This window comes from Onychomys torridus, chromosome 17 (assembly GCF_903995425.1).
Source record: "Onychomys torridus chromosome 17, mOncTor1.1, whole genome shotgun sequence".
In the NCBI taxonomy this organism is placed as follows: Eukaryota; Metazoa; Chordata; class Mammalia; order Rodentia; family Cricetidae; genus Onychomys; species Onychomys torridus.
This window is the reverse complement of record NC_050459.1, coordinates 15,503,253-15,523,872: the sequence shown is the minus strand read 5'-3', so window position 1 is coordinate 15,523,872 and position 20,620 is coordinate 15,503,253. Positions and strand designations below refer to the sequence as shown.

Genomic DNA, 20,620 nt, shown 5'->3' with positions numbered 1-20,620 from the left:
GAGCAGAGGCAACAAAGATACACCCTCCTTGACAAGGTGCTCTGGGTAGGTCTATATGGTAAATTCCATGCCAGCCAGGGCTTCATAGTAAAAGTCTATCTCATAAAGTACAAGTGTGAGTACACACACACACACACACACACACACACACACACACACCTTTCAAATTGTAACTTTGTCACAGAAAGAAAAATACTACAATTTTACCTGAACTTAAAGATTCATGAGAAATGTTCAAAGATGCTTCATACAGAGTGATATTTGGATTCAGTTGAGACTGTTCAAACATCTGGGAAGCTGATAAAATAATGACATGTTACTAAAATGGACCACAGAATTTCCTATTGGACAAGACAAAGATGTCTGTCTATTCTGCTCTTGATCCCAAACACATATTAAATGGCTCCTAACTATATTCTAAGCTTAATATAATACAATGAGTAGAAAAAAACTATGTAAAGTATATTGTAGATGTAAGACTGAAAAAAAAAAAATGAATTCCCAGCAATTACTGTCCCAAAAGTATTAACTTATGGAATCACATGTGAGATGAGAATTTGAAAATCTAACTTGCCTGAAGCTTAAACCAAATTAAATGTTTTCAGTTTGTTTGATAACCGTGAAAGTTCCTAGTATTTACCTCCAAGTAGGACCCCAGTGCTAAAGCAGACATGGACAATGTCTGTCACAAGATGAGGGAGGGTTATTACTGGTTTAGGTAGTGTACAAAACAAAGAATTATCCCCAAAAGTCAACAGTGTTGTGGTTGAAAAACCTTCAAAGTTTCATAGAAAATTTCTAGGACATTAATGACTTAATACATCTTCTGTAATTCACCAGTAGACATAATTTTCATTTTACAAAGTAATCACTTACAGGTAGGGGAAAGGTTCTCCCTTTTCTCCTTCATCTCTTGTAGTCTCTTCTCCATCATGCTCTGGTGACTCCCAGCGGGAGCCATGGGGCTGTACACCACTGAGCGGGGAGACTCAAAGAGGAGGGCAGGGATGCCATCATCTGAAAGTAGAGTTCAACTTAAGTTCAAGAAAACGCTGCCACACTTCACCAGCTCACTTCTTTGGAGACTCACCTTCACCCCTCTGTGTTCCTGCTCCTTTTCAGTACCATTCTCTCTTCCCACAGACAGTACTGCCCCCACCATGAATCATGGCACTGCCAGTAGAGCTAGCTGCCAGCTGACCCTTGCTGAGCTCTCAGTAAGGGGTGTGCCCAGGCCCTACATGATGATAGGTGTTGGCATCTTCATTTACAGAGGTAGTCACTGGGCCACAGGTAAGTCAATATCACGTACACACTCACACAGCTAGCAAGAAAACTGGCTCGGACGTGGACTGGCCTCTAAAACTGGTTTTATATCCAGCTTTCAGAAAGTGGGCCTACTGAACATTGCTCATGCCCCCAACACACACATACCTGAATCTGACGCCAGGAAGTGAGCCCAAGTTGTTGTCCTATAGCATTCAAAGCAAACACTATCTAAGTTTTGCCTGTTTTAGATAATGAAACAAAAAGACCAGGCAAGAGGTAAAAAGGCAACATTAAATAAGTGAGGTTGCTTTTCTCCTGTGATTTACTTTGCAGACAAGAATTCCACTGACTTACTGAACAATGAGGACTATCTGACTGCCCTTCCCAGGGGCTCTCGTGTCTGCTCAGTCTCCTTCTTCTCTACAGCCAGCCTCCACACCTCCGCTGTCAGGCCACTCAACTTGGCTTACCAAGAGTTGTCTTCTGCCTTTGTAGCTCTTCAGCCATTTTCTCAAATTTCTTTTGAAGTCTTTTGTCATTTTCTGGTGTTTTAGGAATAAAATCTTTGGGCTGCATACACTTGTGCTAGGCAAAAAGGATCAACATTAATGAAAGTGTACTGTGTTCTTTACTGTTTGTTTTAAAGTATTTACTTGTGCTGGGTGGTGGTGATGCACGCCTTTGATCCCAATACTTAGGAGGCAGAGGCAGGTGGGATCTCTGTGAGTTCAAGGCAGCTAGGACTATACAGAAAAAGCCTGTCTTGAAAAAAATAAGGAGAGAGAGATTTGCTTGTTTTTATGTGAAGAAATGTTGACCTGCATTTATGTATGCATACCATATGCATGATGCATGCCTGGTGCCCACAGAGACCCAAAGAAGGTGTCAGAGCCCCTGAAACTAGAGTTAGGACAGTTGTGAGCCACCATGTTAAGCGCTGGGAAGAGAACCTGGCTAGGTCCTCTGAAGAAGACCACTGCTGAGGCATCTCTCCAGTCTCTGTGATTGCTACTTGTTTTTCAAAGCAGGAGAGAAAGGCCTTTCCTTACAATTCTGGCAACTTTAATGACATCAAAATTAAAATAACTTTTTAATGAGTTGTTTACTATACTGTATGTGAGTTGGCAGTATTTACTTCTGAGGCATTATTTTGACAAATAGCACAGAATTTAAGAGATGAAGTAAAGGGCTGTCGACTTTGCAATCGTTTCCTGAGCTATTTCAAGATGCCAGCATTCTCAGCATCCAAGAAGGCTCTCAGGGCAGCCTAGGCACTCTGCTGTTCTCACACCAACTTCCCTCCAATGACACAGAACACAAAAGCAACTATTTCAGTTACTAAAGACATGCATCAGAGTTTCCTTGTCTTAGGTGCTTCTTGCCCTTATAGGCCCACGTCTGAGTTTTGTTCTTGACTTGCTAGATCAGGTCAACACTTAGTCATTACCACATTCCTGTGTGTCAGGCACTGATCCTCAGCATATTGGAGCTTGCACCAAAGTGATGAGTGGCAGAGAGGATCCTTAACAAACAACTCAGTTCTACTAGTGAGTGCTTGGAGGTTAAGTTCAGCAGGCTTGCTCACTGTTGCACAGTGGGACATATACTACTTAACAATGTTGTTTTGCACAGTAAGAACAGTTTGTGCAGCGTGTGCGCTGTTCTGTGAGGAGGATTAGTGACATGCCTGGAGTGCTCTTCCCATGGGGCAAGCAGAGGACAGAGGTTCTCCTCTGTGACCTGAGTACTGGGAACTGCTCTACCATGAGACAAATGGCGGCAGTAAGATAGGGTTCAGAGGCTAAAAGAGTATCCACAGAACCTGAGAACAGCAACGTCGATGACACTGACAGAGCCAGGGCAGCAGCCACAACAGAAAGCCTAACTACTGCAACAGGGATTGTGAGCGAGGGCTGATGGGTAATGTGACATCTACACACAGGCAAGGAACGCTGCAAAGTGAGTCTCAAATGGACTTTGGGGGAGCATGATCAGACAGAGGGGACAGATAATACCATGATGTGGCTAAACCGTTTCCTGAGCAGCAAGCCATGGTCAGGCTGGGGGCAGTGACAGGGAGAGTAGAAATTGCCCTCTAAGAACCAAAAATGATGATGGTTCTCAAGTCACGGTTAACTTGGAATTGCATTTGGAAAAGGGAAGAAAAAGGAAGGTTTCTAGATGTGTAATATGGGCTAAAGGTAGTCATTATTTGTACAGCAGACTAGATAAAGTTTAAAGATAATACAAAAGCATTGGACAAGAAAGCGGTGTTCCACATAAAGAAGATGGAGAAATCTCATACCAATGAATTAACAGTACAACTGAAAGCTCTAGAACAAAAAGAAACAAACTCACCCAGGAGAAATAGACACCAGGAAATAATCAAATTTAGGGCTGAAATTGACGAAATAAAAACCAAGAGAACAATACAAAAAAAAAAAATATCAATGAAACAAAGAGTTAGTTCTTTGAAAAAAAAAAAAATCAACAAGATAGACAAACTCCTAGCCAAATTAACCAAAAGGCAAAGAGAGAGCACCCAAATTAACAAAATCAGAAATGAAAAGGGAGACATAACAACAGACAACGAGGAAATCCAGAGAATCATCAGGTCATACTTCAAAAACCTGTACTCCACAAAATCTGGAAGAAATGGACAATTTTCTGGATAGATACTACATACCAAAGTTAAATCAAGACCAGAGAAACCATTTAAATAGACCAATAACCCCTAAAGAAATAGAAACAGTCATCAAAAATCTCCCAACCAAAAAAAGCCCAGGACCAGATGGTTTCAGTGAAGAATTCTACCAGACTTTCAAAGAACTAATACCAATACTCTTCAAATTGTTCCACACAATAGAAACAGAAGGAACACTACCAAACTATTTTTATGAAGCTACAATTACCCTGATACCCAAACCAAACAAAGATGCAACAAAGAAAGAGAATTATAGAGCAATCTTCCTCATGAACATTGATGCAAAAATACTCAACAAAATATTGGCAAACCAAACCAAGAATACATCAAAAAAATTATCCATCATGACCAAGTAAGTTTCATCCCAGGGATGCAAGGATGGCTCAACATATGAAAATCTGTCAATGTAATACACCATATAAACAAACTGAAAGAAAAAAAAAAAAAACCACGTGATCATCTCATTAGATGCTGAAAAAGCCTTAGACAAAATCCAACATCCCTTCATGATAAAGGTTTTGGAGAGATCAGGAATACAAGGAACATTCCTAAACATAACAAAGGTAATTTACAGCAAGCCAACAGCCACTATCAAATTAAACGGAAACTCAAACCCAGACCACTAAAATCCGGAACAAGACAAAGCTGTCCACTCTCCCCATATTTATTCAATATAGTACTAGAAATTCTAGCTTAAGCAATAAAACAAAGAAATCAAAGGGATATAAATTGGAAAGGAAGAAGTCAAACTTTCACTATTTGCAGATGATATGACAGTATACATAAGTGACCCCAAAAATTCTACCAGGGAACTGATACAGCTGATAAGCTCCTTCAGTAAAGTGGCAGGATACAAGATCCACTCAAAACAATCAGTAGCCCTCCTATACACAAATGATAAAAGGGCTGAGAAAGAAGTCAGAGAAATATCACCCTTTACAATAGCCACAAATAATATAAAATACCTTGGGATAACACTAACTAAACAAGTGAAGGACCTTTTTGATAAGAACTTTAAATCTCTAGAGAAAGAAATTGAAGAAGGTATCAGAAAATGGAAGGATATCTGATGCTCATGGATAGGTAGGATTAACATAGTAAAAATGGCAATCTTACCAAAAGCAATCTACAGACTCAATGCAATCCCCATCAAAATCCCAACACAATTCTTCACAGACTTGGAGAGAAAAATATTCAACTTCATATGGAAAAACAAAAGACCCAGGATAGCTAAAAGAATCCTGTATGATAAAGCAACCTCTGTAGGCATCACCATCCCTGACTTCAAGCTCTACTATAGAGCTATAGTAATAAAAACAGCCTGGTACTGGTATAAAAACCGACATACGGACCAATGGAATTGAATAGAAGACCCTAACATTAATCCACGCACATATGAATACCTGATTTTTGACAAAGAAGCAAAAACTATACAATGGAAAAAAGAAAGTATCTTCAACAAATGGTGCTGGCATAACTGGATGTCAATATGTAAAAGATTACAAATAGATCCCTTCTCTGTCACCATGCACAAAACTCAAGTCCAAGTGGATCAAAGACCTCAACATAAATCCTATTACACTAAACTTAATAGAAGAAAAAGTATGAAGTACTCTTGAATGCATTGGCACCTGAGATCACTTTCGATATATAACACCAACAGCACAAACACTGAGCACAACAATTAATAAATGGGACCTCTTGAAACTAAGAAGCTTTTGCAGGGCAAAAGACACAGTCAATAAGACAAAAAGACAGCCTACCGAATGGGAAAAGATCTTCACCAACCCCACATCTGACAGAGGATTTAATTCCACAGTATATAAAGAACTCAAGAAATTATGCATCAAAATACCGAACAATCCAATTAAAAAAATGGGCTAAAGAGCTAAACAGAGAATTCACAAAACAAGAATCACAAATGGCTGAAGGACATTTAAAGAAATGCTCAACATCCTTAATCAAAGAATTGCAAATCAAAATGAATCTGAGATACTACCTGTCAGAATGGCTATGATCAAAAACACTAATGACAGTCAATGTTGGAGAGGATGCAGAGCAAAGGGAACACTCCTCCACTTTGGTGGGAATGTAAACTTGTACAATTACTGTGGAGGTCAGTATGGTGGTTTCTCAGAAAATTGGGAATTGAACTACCTCAAGACCCAGCCATACCACTCTTAGGCATATACCCAAGGAATGCTCAACCATACCACAAAGATACGTGTTCAACTATGTTCATAGCAGCATTGGATGCCCATCAACTGAAGAATGGATTAAGAAAATATGGTACATATACACAATGGAGTACTATTCAGCAGAGAAAAACAGTGACAGCATGAAATTTGCAGGCAAATGGATGGAACTAGAAAAAAATCATCCTGAGTGAGGTAACCCAAACCCAGAAGGACAAACATAGTATGTACTCACTCATAAGTGGATAGAGCAAAGAACAATCAGACTGCAACCCACAGAACTATGGAGGCTTTTTATATGGCATAGGGGACCCTAGGATGACTGTAGATTATAATAAGATTTGGTTTTACTCAATTACTGAGCAACCCTCAATGAAACATTACAGTATTAAGATAAGAATTTATACTGTATCAAGCTGATAATAGAAAAATTAATTAATTAATCTAAAAAAATAAAAAAAGAAAAGAAAAATTTGAACTATTTAAAAAAAAACAAACATTTTGCTAAAGCAAAAAGGGGAAACTAGGGGCTCATCATTTCTCTCCACATTCTATTTCTTTCCCTTGTTTTATATACTTTAAATTTTTTATTGGTGAATTCTGCTTGAGTATCCACTGCAGATAAGCACCAGAGGGCTCCTATTACAAATCACCGTCTGGAGCGACAGAAGGATCTTTCTACTGACACTTGGAGGAGACCTGCTGGTGTGGGCCTGGGATTCTGCTTATGTCTCTCCTCAGGACAGTGAGATTCCTCATCGGGTTTCTGAGCACTGTGTGCGCCCTGTGGCTGCAGCTGAAGCCCAACATGGCAGAGATCTATTGGGCCTTCATGAAAAACTCTCTCCTTCCGATGCCAATGGGGATTGAAAGCCCAATATGACCAGCTTAGGCAAGCATTAACGTAAGCCTAGGAACTGCAGCCATGTGGTTGGATTCTCCAGAAGGTAATGTATGGTAACTGCTGTTTCAAGTATGTTTGAGAATGTGTCACCCAGACATCTTGGAGATTAAGGATAAAACTGAAAAAATCACTGACCTCCATTTATTAACAGTAGCATGCCAGCTAAGCATTTTCATTTTCATAATCCTATTCAAGCTGGAATAGTACCTACTTCTCAGGAGTGGCTCTGTGCAACATTTTTTGGCCTCCTGAAATTCATTTAGCCCCCTCTGAAGATATCTTAAAATTTGTGAGCCTGAATGTAGCCATTATGAGACTATTAGTTCTGCTCATTGTGAGCTGCCTGTTTCTTTATGGTTCTTAGTTGTTCTTTTACAGAGCTGCCAGCTTAATTGAAGCTAGGATCAAGAAAAATTGGCCTCAGCGGTTCGTGTTCCTGGAGTTGTGTCCAAGCCAGCGGATACCCACATGCTCCAGAAGAGAATTTGACATCGCTGCTGCCATTGTTGCTGTTATAACACTGACAACCACCACTACTACTGTTTCTGGGATTGCCATTTCTTAATTGGTTACTACAGCTAACACAGTGGAGACCCTGGCAGCAAACGTAGCTACCACAGTTAATCTTTCATTCTATTGGGCATGAAAAATTTAAATCAATAGTTATATACATTTCGATTGGCTTTAAAAGTTATAAATTTACAAACTCAAGTTCATTTGCTTTTGGGATACCATTTACAAGGACTCCAATTTGCAGTAAGGCTCGTTAAGGGAGGGAATGGCTCAGTTGCCTTTAGCCTACCAGCTATGGGTGGGTGGATTAAGACTTCTCTTGGTCTTTTCTGTGTCGAACACACAGATTGCAAGCCCAGCGCTGCTGTGGATATCACTCTGTATAAAAAAAATACTGATTGGCCAGCAGCCAGGCAGAAGTATAGGTGGGACAAGTAGAGACGAGGATGCTGGGAAGTAGAAGGCTGTGGCAGAGAGACACTGTGAGTGGCCGCCAGGACAAGGAAGATGTAAGGTACTAGTAAGCCACAAGCCATGTGGCAAAGTATAGATAAATAGAAATGGGCTGAATATAAGAGTAAGAGCTAGACAATGGTAGGCCTGAGCTAATGGCCAACAGTTTAAATAATATTAGTGCCTGTGTGCTTATTTTATAAGTGTGCTGTTGGATTAACTGGGTTTGGCAGGGCTGGAGAGAAGGTCTCCAGCTACAAATGGCGCCCAACGGCTCAAGTTTCCACCTTAAACCTGAGAATATTTAATAAACAATTAAAAACGGAGCTAAAAACAGCTTCCTAGTTGTCTCTCTCAACTTAGCAGCAGCCTGCGTGTTTGAGCTACTCTATGGCAGGTTCATGGTGTATGTGTGTGTCTGTGGGCTTGACCTACACTGTTACATAGAGGTGTTTCCAAGCTGCACACTATTCTGCCACTTTGGGAAGCTGAGGTGGGTGGAGCCAGCAGCCACAGCAGCATTTCAGTCTTAAAAATAATTCAGTTTAAAGCAACTGATTCACAATAAGACAAATTCAGATGGAACAAGACTTTAAATGCTTTACAATGTATGTAAAAATGTATGTAGGCTTAAAAGAGAGAGAAAAAGGAATATATACAGTTATATAAACAAATAGTTTTTAAAAGAGACAAAGGTAGTATAAAAAATAAGCCACGTAAAGATGGATATTACACAGAAAATCTGGATTGTGTTGTCTTTGGGATTTTTAACTAAAGAGAGATATTTGATTGTAAAGGCAATGGAGTTAAGCCAATCTGTATATTTTAAAGACACCTGGACTTCAAAATTTGGATATAAGGATATGTTGCTTTGGAAAGGAGGCTCTGCTTTTGTTTCCACAGAAAGCAAGAGACTATGGATTTGTTCCAGATTAAGATACATCAGGTTTGACCAGCCAAGACCCCCTGAAAGATCTCTGATGACACCAAGGCCAAGATGATCCAACATTCAGAATGGTTTCAAGGCAACTGACTCAAAAGATATACTCTCACGGACTACTCCATAATCCTAAAATCTACACAGCACCACTTAGACATTTTTGGCAACAGTTAACTCTGCAGCTCTCACATGATTGAGCCTGTATGATAATGAGTATTCAGAGACGGGTAATACCTGGGGGGCGCTCATCAACCTAAAACAGAGTGCCTGTGTGGCCTGGACAGGTGTCTCCATGACGGGTAAGGTGACCTGCTGACATCCCATGCAACCTAAGTCAGAAGCTTATTTTTTAGTAAAGGGGGGGGGGGACCTGTAGGGCCCTGGCCCCCGTTTTGGGTAACTATTGCCTTGCTTGCTGACCTTGACATTGACATACTCCCTATGCTAATTCCCTCCCGGGTTCCACCCTCCTGAATGCTTAAGGGAAGTTCCTTGTCTGTGTATCCTACATACTGGGCATTAACAGCTTAGATGCAAGGTTGTAAAACATCAGAAGTGAACTTCTGTCCTCCAGGGTTCTACCATTGTGCTGTAAGCCTGTATTTAGGACCTCCTTCCTCCATCAATAAACGGCATTCGGCATTCCAAAAAAAAAAAGGAAAGAAAGAAATTGAAGACAGCAATGTTCTAAAACAGGAAGTGGTGATGGTGTCATGGGCCTATGAGGATGCTGGACTACAGTCTATCAAATTGTGCAAGCAGGAAAATTGTATACTATGTGAATTATCTGTCAATAAAGATCTTATAAAAAAAAAAAAAAAAAGAGGTGCTCTTGCACACTACTGATATAATCTCCACATCCAAGGCTATTTGCACATTGAGCCAGCAATTCCATTTCTATGTTTGTGAGCACAAGAAGTAAATGCACATTTCACATGTAACATGCTTCATAAAAACTGACTATAAGTATATATATATATAAATATAAAGGGCCACTCATGTGCAATATATAATGAAATTAACATAATCAAAGACACACTATTAACTGGGGGAAGAAAAGGCAGCCCAGCAAACTGAACACTTAGCTCAGCGGTTTCACTGTGCAGAGCGGTTGTATGTGCTAATGTATAGTGAGCACTTTGGACTCTTACCCAGGTCACTAGTCAAGCTGAGGTGACAGAGGTAAGAAACAGCAGAGATGCCTGCTGTGCCTGAGTTGACCAAGTATGTAAAATTAAAACAGCATGTACTATCGACATGTTTTCCCAAGTCCTTTACTTGGGCATGGCGCAGTCAGGAACTGCCCAGAATCAGATAAGAAAGTCTGGAGAAGCCTTGGGGGAGTAGCCTCATCACTGCCCTGGCATCTGGCTTACTGTGATGAGTATCACGCAGTATCCTCTTTTTTTTTTTTTTATCTATTTTCTTAACCATGCAGTATCTTCTAAAAGTGCTGAGAAGCCCACAACTACTTCTTATACTCAGCACAAAGTACACAGTTCTCATCCACCTCATTCAATCTTGATTAGGTCATCAAATCTAACAGTGGTTCTAGTGTGAGAACAAGGTGCTTTGATACTTCTCAGTGAGCTATATATACTCAAAGAAAACCAGGGGGCCAGAGAAATGGCCAGCAATTGAGAGCACTGACTGCTCTTGTGAAGGGTTCAATCCCCAGCATCCACTTGGCAGCCCACAACCAACTCCAGCTCCAGGGGATCCAATGCCCTCTTCTAGACTCCATGGACACCAGACTTGCATGTAGTGCAGACACAGATGGAGGCAAAACATACAAACACATAACATACAAATTAAAAAAAGAAATACCAAACACAGATGGCTATTTAGTCTTGGGGCAAGTTTTAATTTCCCAAGGTCAACTATATTCTCTTCTATTTCTTATAAATTATATATAAATATCAAAGCATTCACATACCAAAAAACTTTACAGTTAACTAGAAATTTTATGGGAGAGGAGCAATGAGCTCAATAGCACACTTAAGATACTCTGAATAATACCTGTGAAAATAAGATTTCTAGAATAAAAAATTGTACACTTACTTTTTTTCTAATTAGGCTTGGTAAATGTTCATTCGTATTCACTGCAGGGAACAAAGATTCATCGACATGTGCTCCAGCCATCCTGCATCTGTAGAACCAAGTCAAAGCAGTGAGTAAATGTCTTTGCTATAAACATAGAGCATGGGAACTGCATATGGATCAGGCAGCAGGTTCAAAAGTTCCTATGTTTTACAATAATATATAAATACATAGAATGCCAAATATGAGTATGTATAAATTAGATTTTCCAAAATCTTCTTTCTCTACATGGTCTCCCCTGCTCCAATGTAAAAGCAGAAGGTCAGACATATGAGTACATTCCCGTAATCCAAGCACTTGGTGGGTGGTGTGGAAGGAGCATGCATTTCCTTATACCTTGAGAGACTGAGAGAGTGGCTCAGGGTTAGGGTGTTTGCATAGCAAGAGAGACACACTGGATTCAATCCCAAGCACTGCCAAAATAAAATCAGCACTCCACACCCACCTTCATTCCTTCCATCGGAAACACGGGAACTAGTAAGCTGGAGAGAGATGGGGAAGGGTCAGCTATATACCCAGGGGATGATACACAACCAGGGGCTAGATATATACCCAGGCTGACACTCACCATTAATAGGCTGTGGAGACAGCAGCAGACGTGTCACACATCAGAGCAACCCTCAAGGTGAGATTATCTGTGGGAACCCTGAAGCAATACCCCAAGAAGGTAGCACCCTCCAAACTCCACAGGTGACCAAAAACATGGAAAATTTCTGCCGAGCTCAGAACCAAGTAATCACTGGCCAGATCTAAAACTAAGTGGAAACCCTGGAAGCAGACAAGAATAGAGGCAGCCAGAGCCCAGGTAAGAAGAACATGTCCAGCCAACAAGGTAGGCATGGTCACACCAGTACCTTGGACTTAACTTCCACTGACCCAAGTGGGGAAGTGTTACCATCCAGCACATGTGGACTGATTACATGGATATTTCCCAGCAGCAATATTCCATCTAGAGGGCCGAGAAAAACTCAAGGAAGGTCTGACACCTACTGGCAAAAGAGCAGAAACTCAACCCAAAAGTAACTGGTTCGAACTCTTACATACCCCACAAATCTGAACTAGAACAACTGCATCTCTCAAGGTCTCATCAGCAGTCTGCTATGTGAGACATCACAGGAAGGGGAGGGACTCAAAACCCATGCCAACAAGGAAGAGATTACTGAGTGATGTGATGATAAATGTAACATTATTTTCACTTTGTTTTTCAATTTTCATTCTTATATAAATATCCTTTTACATTTATTTTTACTTTATTTTATAGGTACGAGTGTCTTGTTTGTATGTTTGTCTGTGCTTCATTTGTGCCTCCTAGCCATAAAGACCAGAATAAGGCATGAGATAGTGTGAGCTGCCATGTAGGTCCTGGGAAATGAACCCAGGTCCTCTAGAAGAATAGCCACTGCTCTTAACCTCTGAGCCACCTCTATGGCCTGCAAAAATATGTCTTAATGGTCTTGCTTTGATTTTGATATTGCTCAATTATACTTATTCTATACATAGCCCAGTCTCTCCTCTCATTCCTACCCCATTTCTTCTCTCTTCTCCATACACCTCTGCCTCTCGCCTCTTTTTACTTAACCCTAACCTCTGTAGCTGTAATAATCTTTAAATTGTGGATGCTAACAGTATCCAGGTTTCTCCTTTCCATCCACTTTTCACTCCTTATTTTCCTCAGTTGACCTAATGCTCATCCTCACTCTTACTCAGCCCATTTCCCTTCCACCCTAACCTTAGTAACCAGGTCTCCCTATCTCCCATGCGACCCTTGCCCCTCTATCTCTGCATACTGAAGTCAGAGGAGTGGCTTGACCAACATTACGATGTGTGTGCTGAGCCTCTCCAGCACTTGTGGCTGCTTCTGCTCCCTCAGGGAGGTGTGGGGGAGAGGACTGACGACCAGAGCATGTCAATTAGGGGTGTCGTCATGAGCCACACCACCAGTCCACTAAGAAGAAATGACATCATCATCTTATTACAAACCAGTCCCATTTGAGCATGTACATATTTCAAGTGAAAAAAATACAGCCAATAAAGCCAGGCATGGTGGCTCATGGTTTTAATCCCAGCACTTAGGAGGCAGAGATAGACAGATCTCGGGGAGTTCATGGTCAGTCTAGTCTACACAGCAAGTTCCAGGTCAGCCAATTACATAAGAGACCCTGTCTCAAAAAGAAGAATGGAGAAGTCTTGATGTTTTAGCAAGAACAACACAAGAGAAATAAAAAGGATACAAATAGAAGATGAAATTGGTCTTCTTATTTGTAGAAAATATGACCCTACACAAAAGGGAATCATAAAACTGATAAACACTTTCAGCAAAATGGCAGATACAAAATCAATGTAAAAAACAAACTGGTAGCCTTCCTATGTATCACCACCAACACACTGAGAAAGATCAAGCTGAAAATCCCAATTAGGAGAAACCATCACACAAAGATTTCTGGTTCCCCTGAGGACATGGTGTCTCCCTCAAGAGACTGTCTCCTGCTCCTGTGGGCTCTATCTAAGGAAAGATGGGTGGGAAAGGAGGTGTCCTAGACAGGTCACCTCTTCAGATTCCAGGTGCAAGAGAGTAACCAAGGAGGTAGGAACCCCTGGAGATTCACAGTAACAGGGCAGACACAGCAGGGCTGGGGACTTAACTGAGCAATGTTTAGATAATAAAACAGGGTCTTGACCTCTGGGTAAAATGACAGTGCAAGTACACAATTTTCTCTTGTTCCCCTATATCCCAAGTAAAAGAAAACAAATAGGACATACACCAACAAAAACCAAGGAATAGATAAGAGCTGCTTGAGGAACTGCTGAACAAACTGAAGAGAAGGGAAACCCAGGCCTAGCAGAGTGAAGGGCAGTCAAGGACTCCAGGTTCTCTCCAGCCTCTGGGTGTGTGCTGGGGAGATGGGGACACAACAGAACAAACAGGGAAGAGCAGGGAAACAGGTGTGGACATGGTGCCTAGCCATGCTCACTCCCCTAACACCAGGGTGGAGCTCTGGGTCCATGTGAGACAACTGGAACCCAAAAGTTTGCACACAGGGGTGGCCGGCAGCACTCAGCGAAGGAAAAACAACTCTCTATGACAGAAGAGTGTTCATGGTAGACTCAAGATCAGCTACCTAGTTCCGATCAGAACTGTAAGCACAAACCACTAGCTTAACAAAATTTTATTATGCACATTGGTAGAGTGTGCAAGAGAAAGATCATTTGTATGCAAAGAATGCATATGTATCTCTAAGAGCAGGGCACCCTGAGGGGGGCTGGTTAAAAACAAATTTCCTGTGGCTGGAGAGATGACTGAGCAGTTAAGGGCACTGGATCAGTCTGAGTACCTAACCACAGTTCATGGGATCTGGTGCCCTCTTCAGGCCTCAGTAGGCACTGCATGCATGTGATATACATATACTCAGGCACTCATACATGTAAATAAAAATAAATCTTGGGGCTGGAGAGATGGCTCAATGGTTAAGAGCACTGGCTGCTCTTTTAGAGGACCCTCGTTCAATTCTGAGCATCCACATGGCATCTTACAACAGTCTGTCATTCCCATTGCAGGGGATCTGACAGCCTCACACAGACATGCAGGCAGGCAAAACACCAACGCATATAAAATAAAAATAAATAATTAAAACAATTTAATTATTTAAAAAAAAATCCTAAAACAAACACCAGATAATGTTCACAGTAGATCAAGCAATGCCTGCCTTTTACCCTGTGATGGTTAGTGGTAACTGACAACTCAACATCTAAGACCTGAGAGGTAGGCCTCTGGGGATATCTATAAGGGACTTTCTAGATGAAGATTAGCCTCTGAGAATATCTTTGACAAATTGTCTTGACTACATTAAAGGATGAAGGAAGCCCCGCCTTAATCGGTGGATGAGACCATTCCCTGAACAAGGGGTCTGGGACTGTGTAAATGGGGAGGGCAGGCTGAGCACTAGCACATGTGCATTAACTGTTGTCTATTCTTGACTGTGGATTAACAGAACCGAGTCTCTCATCCCCTGCTGCTGTGGCTTGCCTGCCATGATGGACTGTAATTTGGAATTGTGAGTCCAACAAACCTCTTCTCCCTAAGTTGCTTTTGTCAGGGTATTTTTTTGTTTGTTTTTTGTTTTTCGAGACAGGGTTTCTCTGTGTAGCTTTGCGCCTTTCCTGGAACTTGCTTTGGAGACCAGGCTGGCCTTGAACTCACAGAGATCTGTCTTCCTCTGCCTCCCAAGGGCTGGGATTAAAGGCATGCGCCACCACCACCCAGCTGTCAGGGTATTTTTTTATCACAGCAACAGAAGAGAAACTAAGCTACACCCCAAGCCTTGTAATGCTTAAGTCCTTTTCTTACTGGGTGCGTGTGCATACATCCATATAATCAGGTGTCATTTGGTCAGAAAAAGGAAGCAATTAAGAATGACAACATGATGGACCTTGCACAGATGCAATCTTAGGTGCTGCCATACTTGACTGCATTAATACAAACTGTCCATGCTCTGCCTTTACAGTTTCCCAGTGATGGGCAAACAGACATGGGGAGTGCCAGCTAATGGGCACAGGCTTCAGCTCAAGGTACAAAATACTTTAAATTGTGGAGATGGCTGCACAACTCTGAGTATGTTTAAAAGCCATGAACTGTATACTTGAACTGAGAAAACTGTATGCTATGTAAATTAGAACATCTGAGAGACTGCTATATATCCATTCTTAATAGCTAAATTGAAATGATGGACAAACCCCAAGTGTGGGTGAAAGCCCAGAACAAAAGAACACTCACACTGTTGTAGGAACGTGAAACCATGCGGCCACCTTGTTTGAGTAATAAACCACAAGAAATGAAAACACAGAAAGGCACAAACACAAGTCTCCATAACAACTTCATTCATAGTACCCCAAAATGGAAAACTGTTCAGACTTGTACCGCTGGCAAATACACTGTGGTATGTACATGCAATAGATACTACTTGGCTAAACAATGGAAGGAAACTTGCTGCATAAGACATGGAGAAGTCTCTAAAATATCACAGTGACTGAAGGAAGCCAAGCAGTACATGCTAGAAGAGTCCATCTGCCTGAAATCCTACAGCAGGAAAACTAACTTCTGGCTACAGACAGAAACCAGAGCAGAGGCCGCTCCAGGGTGGGGGTTGGGGAGAAGAAAGCTGCTGCAAAGGGGCAGGTGGTACTCTGAAAGGTTACAACCCCTACATTTTGAGACAGGGTCTCACACTGTACCCCAGGCTGTCTGGAAGTAGTTATATAGCCTGATCTGGCCTTGAACTCTCAGTGATGCCCCTGTCTCAGCCTCCCAAGTGCTAGTGTTACAGACATGAGCCACCACACTTGATTTAAGCCACACATTTACAAAGCTGGTTTTAAGAAACACTCCCATCATGTAAGCCTCTAGAAGCCCATAGCTTCAGAATGGTCCTAACCAAAGAGTTGGGTGTACTGACTCATGCCAACGATCTCAGCACTGAGGAGGCAGACACACAAAGACTACTAAGCTGAAGGCCAGCCTGAGCTACAGACACATGGAGAGATGAGAGCAGGCTGGAGATGAAAGGGAAAAACCAAAGCCACCAACCAAACAATAAAGGCCAGTAAGAATGGCGAAAGAGCGGAGGAGGGAAATGCCTCTTAAGTGCTTCTTCTCTAGCCTGGTTATGAGTTTAACTCTGAGTAGTTCTTACCAGCTTGTTCTCACTCAAGAAAAATGTCAGCAAAAGGAGGAAAATGTTTAGGACTCACCTGAACCTAAGAGAAACTGAACCTGGGGATCCCATTAGCACCTACAGAATATCCTGGCCAGCATAAGGACAAGGTCAGCTGGTTTGGAGATGTCTGCACCAGCTCTGGTGTGCAGGCACTGCCACCTCCCTTCTGGTTCACAAACTAAGTTTAGCTCACAGACCAGCTGCCCACGTTTATAGAATAACTGAACAAGTTCTATAGCTAATAGTTTGGGGATAGGCTTGATTCATATCAGCAAAATTTGTGCCTGGTCTAGTGACATAGTTATAGAAGACATGTTTTATTTAACTTTAGAGTAAGTGTCTCAATAACTCACCTATCAGAGTGACAGGTGTACAGGCTCAGATTCGGAATGTAGTCAGTTTCCACATGAAGTGAAACATGATGCCAGTAACATAAATCTTGGCAAGGGACTTGCATGTTCACAGAGGCATTAAAGTATGAAGCTTCTTGGTAAAAACTCACACTGAACTAGGCATGGTTATACACATCTTTAATCCTGGATCTCTCACGACCAGCATGATCAATATAGTGAGTTCCACACCAGCTCAGGTTACAAAGTGAGACTTTGTATTAGCAAGGTGAGGTAGCTGTGGCTTGTTCTGCTTCTCTGATCTTTTAGCATTCACCCCAATACCTGGCTCCAGGTTTGTTTTTTTTAATAAGACCTTTTTAAGATTCGTGCTTGCTGGGCAGTGGTGGTGCACGCCTTTAATCCCAGCACTCGGGAGGCAGAGACAGGTGGATCTCTGTGAGTTCGAGGCCAGCCTGGGCTACAGAGTGAGTTCCAGGAAAGGCGCAAAGCTACACAGAGAAACCCTGTCTCGAAAAACTAAACAACAAAAACCAAAAAAAAAAAAAAAAAAAAAAAAAAAAAAAAAAAAAAAAAAAAAAGAAAAGGATTTATGCTACATCTGGTGCCTAACATTTGTGGTACGAATTCACAAAAAAAGCCGCTTGCCTGTGGCCTTGCAGGCTCCAGATCAGATATGAGCTACACGTTGCTGGTTGTGGTGGTGCATGGGGGTAGGATTTACTGAAGGAAGCAGAAGCAGGAGGATCGTTTGAAGCCGGCCTAGGAGGCTTTCTAAGAAGAAGCTGCGGCCAGGGCTGATCCACAAACGGTGGTGGTAGGACCATGGAGGCAGCGGCTGCTGCTCCGAGTTTATCATCCTGCTGGTGACTGCGGTGATGCTGCTACCTGGGATGAAGGGTTTACTGCTGCTTGTTCAGAGAATTGCCAGGATTATTGTGTTACAAGAAAGTGTTGGCAAAGGATGACAGGACCCCACAACGATGATTCCACACAGACTATGATAAAGCCATTAAGCTGATCAACACCACAGAAAAATCTGCTTTGGACTACAAACTGCTTGGGACAATTTCGAATGGCTAGCTGCAATGATCTAAATTCACAGACTACTCGAGCACGGACTTGAGACAGCCCTGCACTTTCCCATTATGCAGAGACTGGACAAATGATACAGCTAAATCTCTCAGGACTTGATAATTGACCCCAAAATTTTCTTTTCAGGATCCCCTAAAGATGTCTTTGCCCCCAATTTTAAGGAAACGACATTCACATTCCCAAGATGTGGGATGGGAGGTTTTTAGTTATTTAGTGAGTTTTGGATATTGTCATTGTTTATGATGGTTAATTACAAGTTGTTAATTGTTAATAGTCAGGAAAAAAGCCGAGCAAGATTAGATTCAGAGTTTTTGTTTAAAAAAAAAAAAGAAAAAGAATAAAGAGAATATAGATATGAGGTAGATCATTGAATCTACTCTGAGAAAAAAGATAAATAAACAATATGATAAATGGGTAGATCATTGGATTGACTCTAAAAAGCAAAAGGGGAAGATATAAAAAGGACAAAAGGTAGATTTTGTAGTTGAATCTACTATAAAAAGAAAAAAGAGAATATAGATGTGATAAGATAAAAAGGTCAATTATTGACTCTACTTTAAAAAAATAGGGTAAGTAATGAAATTTTTTATCTGAGTTTGTCAAATGTTAATGGACTGAACACTGTTAATATATATAATGATGTTTTTTGTCTGAATCTGTCAAATGTTAATGGACTAGACATTGTTAATGTAATTCTTAACTATATATTGTGTATACTTATTGGATATAGTTTTCCTTGTATTAGTTATAAGCTTTTTAAAATTGTAGACAAAAAAGGGGAAATGTGGTGATATTGTGTTCCCCAATATATTGTGAACCCTAATAAACTTATCTGGGGTCAGAGAATAGAACAGCCACTAGATAGACATAGAGGCCAGAAAATGGTGGCACACACACCTTTAATCCTAGCTTATGGAGGCAGAGATCCCTCTGGATCTCTGTGAGTTCAATGTCACACTGGAAATAGCTAGGCATGGTGACACATGCCTTTAATCCCAGGAAGTGATGGCAGGAAGCAGAAAGGTATAAAAGGTGTGAAAACCAGGAACTAGAGCCTGGTTAAGCTTTTAGGCTTTGAGTATTAGTTCAGCTGAGATTCATTCTGGATGAGGACTCAGAGGCTTCCAGTCTGAGGAAACAAGATCAGCTGAAGAATTAGTGAGGTGAGGTAGCTGTGGCTTGTTATGCTTCTCTGATCATTTAGCATTCACCCCAATACCTGGCTCCAGGTTTGTTTTTATTAATAAGACCTTTGAAGATTCATGCTACACAAAAACAAGTTCTAGCAAGATGAATCAGTAGTTAAGGGCATGTAATGTTTTTCCAGCGGACTGGAGTTCGATTCCCAAAGCACATGTCAGGCAAGCTACAACCAGCTGTAACTCCAAAGAGATCTGATGCCTCTGGCCTCCCTGGGTAACTCACATAGACATACCCACACAGACATGTAATTAAAAATAATAAAACCAAACTCCACTGGGAAAATAAAACCAAACTCCACTGATAACAAAAAGCTTCACATTTATCGGACACCTCATTAATATGACGAACAGAAAACATTTCCTATTAGACTTACAGTGTTCCTTAGAAGTGCAAAATGGTACCATTAGCACTCCATCTAGTGGCCAAGGAGAGAAGTGTTTCAATGCAGTCCTGACAACACCAGCTGTAGCCACTTCAGAGCCCAGGGAGAGCACATCTGCTTCTATCCCACTAGGAAAGCTTCCCTTCAGGAGATACCTGTAATTGCCACTCCCTCACCCGGGCCAGCCCTGCTGCTCCTTCACCTCCTCCAAACTGTCACCCTTTACTCCCTAAAGCAGTCAGTGAGTCCACCTAAGCAGCAGTGTACTATTTTCTAACACAGACATCTCGCTTGAGTACTGGACATATCTGAAAATCACTTGGCTAGCACACAGTCCTAACACATTGTATCCCCCAGGAGGCAGGGAAGAACACAGGGAAGAGTGTTTGAGGGGTCAGAGAGAACACAGCATATCTCACTGGGACCTGAGTTCTGAGTACTGAACACCAGGCTGTATCCAGTGAGGGTCAGAACAAAGCAGAGCGGCTGCACACCCGTCTCCATCTTTCCCCAGGCTGGCTGGGTCCAGACCTGAATCGCTGCAGGACATGGGATAATGATCTTAGAATCTTGTTGGAGGAGACTGTAACTGAACTGGGTGCTAAAAAAGGAAATGTAATTATGTAATTGTGCAAAGAAAGGGCATTTGTGGAAATACTACAGTGTCCGCTAAGTCACCTGAAGCTTGCCAGGCCCATCTTTCCTCATGTCACACTAGAAGCCGAATGGCTGTCTATAGTGATATTTTATTTGTATTGAAATGTGATTTTATTTGTATGTTAATAAAGTTGCCTTGGGGTG

General features: G+C 41.5%; 1 protein-coding gene across 2 annotated transcripts in view; it reads right to left on the bottom strand.

Moving 5' to 3' along the window:
- Mcph1 (microcephalin 1) overlaps positions 1–20,620 on the bottom strand; it is a 213,694-nt gene that overhangs the window by 178,966 nt on the left and 14,108 nt on the right. For both annotated transcript variants that reach the window (XM_036166490.1, XM_036166491.1), the window contains exons 4-7: positions 11,040–11,127; positions 1,740–1,854; positions 877–1,017; positions 208–297 (exon numbers count right to left, since the gene is read on the bottom strand). In XM_036166490.1, the coding sequence (XP_036022383.1) occupies positions 208–297; positions 877–1,017; positions 1,740–1,854; positions 11,040–11,127 (434 nt within the window). The remainder of the gene's footprint in view (positions 1–207; positions 298–876; positions 1,018–1,739; positions 1,855–11,039; positions 11,128–20,620) is intronic.